The sequence below is a fragment of the Poecilia latipinna genome, unplaced genomic scaffold (genome assembly GCF_001443285.1).
Source record: "Poecilia latipinna isolate Pla-1442-1.1 unplaced genomic scaffold, P_latipinna-1.0 Scaffold26, whole genome shotgun sequence".
Lineage (NCBI taxonomy): Eukaryota > Metazoa > Chordata > Actinopteri > Cyprinodontiformes > Poeciliidae > Poecilia > Poecilia latipinna.
Genome location: NW_015112642.1, coordinates 540695 through 547493, shown reverse-complemented (window position 1 = coordinate 547493; position 6799 = coordinate 540695). Strand labels below are relative to the sequence as shown.

The 6799-nt window shown below is 34.9% G+C and overlaps 1 protein-coding gene across 3 annotated transcripts in view; it reads right to left on the bottom strand.

Annotated features, from left to right (window-relative positions):
* apbb1ip (amyloid beta (A4) precursor protein-binding, family B, member 1 interacting protein) overlaps positions 1-6799 on the bottom strand; it is a 28234-nt gene that overhangs the window by 13958 nt on the left and 7477 nt on the right. For 2 of the 3 annotated variants that reach the window (XM_015038473.1, XM_015038483.1), the window contains 3 exons: positions 3347-3406; positions 2234-2321; positions 223-509 (listed from right to left, as the gene is read on the bottom strand). In XM_015038473.1, coding sequence (XP_014893959.1) covers positions 223-509; positions 2234-2321; positions 3347-3406 — 435 coding nt within the window. Of the gene's footprint in view, positions 1-222; positions 510-2233; positions 2322-3346; positions 3407-5556; positions 5562-6799 lie in introns of those variants that run through there. The other variant, XM_015038489.1, reaches the window with a different exon arrangement.

The following is a 6799-nucleotide window of genomic DNA, read 5'->3' as shown; positions in this document are numbered from 1 at the left end:
TTGGGAACTCCACCCACATGTGGTGATGAGTGAACTGAAAAAATATTTTTTCCACATTGGTGTTTAGCCTTGTATTGTCCATCTAAAGAGTAAACTCCTCCAAATGTTTGTTACCTTCATTCAAACTCTCACTTCTTTTAAAATCTGAACCTCCAGAGGAGAAAAGGTGGTTGGAATTGATGTCTAGATGACAGTGACCTTTTCTAGAGAGAGGAGCCGTACCATTGTGGGTTTTGATGACTGCGGAAGCGGCAGGGGCGAGGAGGTGGAGGAAGATGGGGTGGTGACACTGCTGCTTCTGTTATTTCCTGGAGACGGTGGTGATGTAATGGAGGAGGCAGGCTGGACGCCCAGGCCTTTGGGCGGAGGCGGCAGGTCTGATGAAGATGACGGTGGCGCGTTCAGCCCTTGGATTTCTGCTTCTAGTTTCTTTTCTGTCTCACTGAGGTCGGCCACAAGGTCGGCCATCAGGGCGTCCAAGTCATTGTCCTCCAGGTCTTGTATTGACGCTGGTGGAGCAGAATCAAAGCATCAAGATGTAATTCAAATGTTTTATGGTCCTTTCATGACCACTTAAACTGAGACTGGCTCTTATTAGATTTCAGGAACATTGTAAATGGGAAGTTTGCTTCAGTTTTAACACTTTTTATCTTCCTTCTTCACAGAAAAAATCCCACAGAAGTTTGCTGATGCACAATGTCTTCATGCATTATTTTACTTTCACATGCTCTATTTAGTTTTACTTCCACTCCTGAACCTCAAAGCCTAAAAAAAATCAAATTATGATTCAGGACTGATGAAATACCAAGTATTGGTAATCATCACTGTCACTTATTAAACATTGGTATTCAAAAATTTGCCTCCAACCTAAAAACTGATGATAATTTGGAAGATTAAATCTTTTCTATTTTTATTTAGCATCACCATCAACTGCTTACTGTAAAGGCCTCATACTGTAGCCGTCATCCAGCAAAAATATTTATGTAAATTTAAATCAATTTAGCCTTTTTAGCAGCAAATATCAACTTCAAGAAAAATTTAAGGCCTTTAAAAGTCATCTGCAAACTTATTTTATGCGCTTAGTTTTAGCAGAGCTTACATACTGCATAAAGCAACATGAATTTGTTTCCCATTTTCTGACACTAAATTAGTCGAAATATGAGATATTTTTTAAAATGACCTATTTCAATTTCATCCCATTATTCTGTGGATCTTTGTAAGCACAAATCTAACAATTAAGGCTTTTATGAAGTTGATAATGGTTGAACACATGCTTAGGCTTGTCACAATAATCAATAAATCAATTAATCACATGATAAATTAAAACAAACTCATGGCATGATTTATCATTTATCTCTTTTTTTCTCTTTTACCAAAATCTGGATGATAAAAGTCTTCAGTCTCAACTAGACCTTTTTTTGAAGGACAGTTTTGTTTAAAAAAACTTCAAAGTTAATTTTATTTGTCATTTTGTTTATTTATTTTGGATATTTAAAATGTCTTCCAGTTAGAGCAGGGGTGGCCAAGTCCAGTCCTCGAGAGCTGCCATCCTGCAAGTTTCAGATGCATCCCTGCTTCAACACACCTGAATCAAATGACTGGCTCGTTATCAGGCCTCTGTAGAGCTGATCCCGGTCTGTTGGAGTAAGGATACTTCTAAAACTTGCAGGATGGTGGCTCTCGAGGACTGGACTTGGCCACCCCTGAGTTAGAGTGTTAAATGTTCATTAGAATTTAAAGCTTACTGATCTCTCAGAATGTGTATCTATATTTTATATCCTGAATTTTTGCACTCTTGGATTTTGATAAAACATTAAAACATTAGTTAAAGGGTCAGTTTAGTCCTACTTAGCTTACTTAAAGCAACAAAAGGCTAACAAGTTGTTACAAAAACTAAGGCTGACTTTTTGCATCTAATTAAAAAAATATTCTGTAAGAAATAAACGAGCAACATGAGCTCTGTGAATATCAAGGGAGTGACCTTCCTTTGAAATTCTCAGCTCTGCTTTCACAGCCTCTTGTGAACACAAAGTGATTAAACCTTGATCTCTGAAATGTTAAACAGATAAAACAGAACTAAATTATTTCTTTTTTTCTTCTAATTTTCCGTTTTACTGGTGAAACCAATGACTGTGTCCTATCTTTACGTAACTTTATAAGTTATTGTGCAAGTTTCCTATCAGTGAACTTGGTATCAGAGAGAGTTTGATAAAAATAAAAAAAGGAAAGTCACCGTTCAGGCCAGTGAAGCCGACAGAGAAGTTGATTTCCTGCCCAGTGCTGGGGAGCGGTTCAGGAGGTTCGGTTTCCTGTCCGAGACTCTGCAAACAAGAACAAAATAAGACTATTTATGAGAATATCACTATTTCTGTACAGGGAACAACAATTTGTCAAATGTTTATGCTGATACAGTCACAAATTAATATTATGCACTGCAAAAACACTAAATCTTACCAAGTATTTTTGGTCCAGTTTGTAAAGCAAATATCTCAGTTCACTTGAAATGAGACAAAACTAACTTACAAATAACTTTTCAGCAAAATATATGAGCTTGTTTTAAGTCAATATTTCTTTAATATCGATGTTTAACTTATAACAAGACATTTTTCTCATGTTACAAGTTAAATAATCTGATAATGGATATTTCTTTAATATAAGTGATATTAAAGAAATATTGACTTAAAACAAGCCTCTATGTCTTGCTGAAAAGTTACTTGTATGTTAGTTTTGTCTCATTTATATATAAGATATTTGAACTAGAAACTAAAACAATACCTGGTAAGATTTTGTGTTTTTGCACAAAATTAGTGACTGTAATGGATCACGAAGATATAAAACTATGACATCAACATACATCTGCTAAAATATATAATACTACTGTAGGAGGCAGAGGAATGAAAAATATTAAAAATAAAGTGGACCAAGAATACAGCCTTGAGGAACCCCGTATGTGATTGTTTGCACACATTTGACTCTCAAGGTATTGCAACACACAGATTAAAAACATATGTGCCAAATGAATTAATCTTTCCTAATAAATTATAATTATGTATAATTAAATTTGCGTTAAAAATCTTTAGCATTTTTTTTACAGTAAGAAAGAAATCTAATAATTAAGTGATGATTTTGAAATCAATCGAATGAGTGGAAGACTAACTTGTACTCCACATTTGGAAAAGAAAGTTTATCCTTGATTTGATAGTAAACACATTCAATCTGAAACCTTCTCACTCTTTTCTTTTTCTACTTTATTTTCTTATGTCTTAGGACGGAAATGACATAAAAAATTGGCACATAAATCCAAGTGGAAATGAAACAGGAAGAAGTATTGGTGAAAGTTTTTCACCTGAGTGAGGAGGTCCATCTCCCCCAGCAGGTCGCTGAACATGGCGTCAATATCATCCATCTGAAACAAACAGCAACAAAAATTAAGCTCTAAGAGTATAGATTTGATTTGCTTTTACATAAACTGACATAGAAAACCAGCAATATGTAATTTAGTGCAACATAATGCAATCAAGAGCCAGAAAACACATAAAAGGTAAAACAATTAAAACTGAAACTCAGTTCTCTTTCGAATCAGATGATCTAATCACACGAAACCTGATGGTTGAAAGAGATAGACATGCAATTCAAAATAACTATAAGGCATGAAAAGGAAGCAACATTATGAAGAAAGATAAAAAATATTTAATTTTTGCTCATGCTGGCACTGTAGCACAGCTAGCCGCTACTGGAAATGAGAGAAGTTACCATTTAAAATGACCACACCAATGCTTCAGAAGTAACATAAAGGTTTGTGAAGAAGTTTGAAAACACAACTAAAATCTAGTCTTTGCATGTTGTTTTTGTTTACACACAAGCTAGCATCAGCACTGCAGCACAGCTAGCTGTACACAGAAGTTAGAATAGTAGCTTTAAAGTCACCATTCCATTATTTCAATGGTAATTTCTCATCGTTGGATTTTTTCTCATATGTAAGAGGAAAAAAAAGATTAAAATAACACAGATGGGACTGAGTGGCGCCAGCTTACTCCTGCTTATGGCGAATCCACCATTCATCCCACGACTCTGCGCTTCCCACTGCATATCAGTTTGTTTTCAAATTTTTACATATTTAGCTGAAATGAGGAGATAGATATTTATAAAAACGCTCAACTTTGATAAAGAGATTTAAAATTGTCTGCCATCAGCATGAGATAAGGAAGTCATACAGATATTGGAAATAAAGTGGGTCAAGAACAGAGCCTTGAGGAACCCCACATGTGACTGTTATAACTCACAAACTCAATGCGCTTTACTTATTTGCAACACTTTCCAGTTTCCCAAAGTAAAAACATTTATACAAAATGAAACAATCTTCCCTGAAAAATTACAATTAATTTAGATTTAACTTTGGTTTAGATCTGATTTGTAACTGGATTATTTTATTTTTTATAGTTTATAAAGAATTCTTTTGTCAATGATTGTATTCCTGACCAATGTTTAATTTTGTTGACTTCATCTTCTTAAAACATGAGCAAACTGTAGAAGATAAACTTAAATCATTGACTCATAACATGTGAAGAGACTTTGATAAAACAGAAACTAAAATGTAGGAAGCAGTGAAAAATTAAAATATCCAGAAGCCAAACTAATTTACACTTCTTCCTGTTTTACTCTGAGGCTGCCATTAGCCCTGATGCTAAGCTAGCAGTGACTATTATTGATTATGTATCTGGGTTTGTCCAATACTTGGGATTTACGGTCCTCTGTGGCAATGTAAAAACTTTTGAAAAGTTGTTTAGGCTATTTACTTTGGAGTCAAAATTGGTCCTGAAAAATGGGAAATTTGGTCTATTTCTGATCTCCTGATATAGTTAAAGTCAGATTCACATATTAGAGCTTTTAGCAATTAGCAATCCTGGATGAAGATTTGGTGAATTTACCACATAGAAAAATCTATTTCTGAGTTCAATATTTGCAAAAACGTTTGTGGAATATCAGTTTTGTTCTTGTTTTGCGATGAAATACAAACATCCACAATCTTAAGCCAGAAATCAACTACAAATATAACTACTACTTTCTTTGCAGATGATTAAATGCAATAGTGACAGAGAAATCTAAAATGGGATCTTGGAGACCAAAAGTTTAGATTTAATGCTTGTGCAACTCAAACACTTTCCTTTAAAATGTGTGCAGAAATATGTTCCCTGAGGCTGCACACTTCAGCTTCAACCCGCATTAATTGGAGAAAGACTGCATGCATAACTTCAGGCATTCGATATTTGTCGAAACTTGCCACGTCTTGTTGTACATGTTGAACTGGTGAGTCCTATTTTGCATTTCTGTAAAACTTAACGCGGTGCAGAGTTTTGGTACGCATGGAGGCAACATTTGATTTGCACCACTCTTCACACAAACACCCTGAAGTTCAAATACCGGTCTATGTTAAGACCTTCAGTCCGGTTTCATTTACGTAACACGAAGCGAGAGATTATGAAATGCATGGTTTTAATTTTAGTTGGGGCAGAGTTCAACACACAAGCTGCTAAAAAATAAAATAAGGTTATAAACCTTTTCAGATCATAAACAATCCCTCAAACATTTTGAGCTCTAGAAAAACTAAACTACATTATCTAAATTAATTATTTAAAGTTAAAGCAAAATAGCCCAAGAAATAGCTAAAGTGGGTGTTTAAAAAAAAAAAAAAAAACATCTCCATTTAACTGTCTGTAATCATGTTGAATCAGCTGCCAACAGCTTGTATTTTTGCTGCCTCGTTCCTCAAAGTGAATATTATGTTAATCCTGAATTTGGAGTCAAGTCGGAGTCCTGGATTTGTTTTTCTTACGTTGGAAAATTAGCTGTAAATTGTGGATGTTTCCTTTGTTTTCAGTGTGGCGCTAATGGCAGACTTCCAGTATAGTTCACCTCTCATTTTTGTCCATTTGGAGGCATATTGATGATGAATTGATGTGTTTTCCACTTCCTGATGTAATAAAATAAGAGCGAATTAAAACCCCTCAGAGAGAAAAATGTTTAAGATATTTTGTTTATTTCCTGTTCTTCATTGATTGGATGGGTTTGTTTTCAGTTGCTATTCCATTCAAGCTTAGGACTGTTAATACATTTATCTTTATTTTAATTAATTAAAATATTCATATAATATATGATACAAGTCTTGCCATGGTTTCTTAAAACCAAAGAAGCTGTTGCAATAGTAAACTTTAGGGAGCATTCCCTAAATGATCACTGTACAGATTTAAGCAAAAATCTTGCCAACATTCACATATATAAAAGATTACAACTTTTTTATCTTTTGATAATCAGGGAATGATCCTTAAAGGGGACCTATTATGCAAAATTCACAATTTGCACATTTTTGTACTTTAATTTGGGTTTCTACTTTTTTTTTTTTGACCAATTGCTTAAAAAAACAAACACCCATCTGGTTTTTGGCAATAAATCAATTATTTTTGGTGTCTGGAAAACGAGTCATTACAGCATGTAATGTCACAAATCAGCAGGCACTGGCTGTTACCTAGCAACCTCAGCAAAGCCCAGACAGTTACCTAGCAACCACAGCAGAATTAAAGCATGTTTGGTCAGTTGGTTTTAACGCTGTATGCGCTGTACAATGGCTGCTGGAAGAGACAAGGGTTTTGTTGTTGACTTATCATTCAGAACCTGCTTGCTGCATTGTTGTTTGTTGTACAGGGGGCTCTACTTCTGTTTTTCAAAGATGAACGGTTGCATAACTGTGCATCTGTTTGCAGCCACTCTTGTGTGTGAGAGTAAGTGTTGAGTTGGGGGCGGG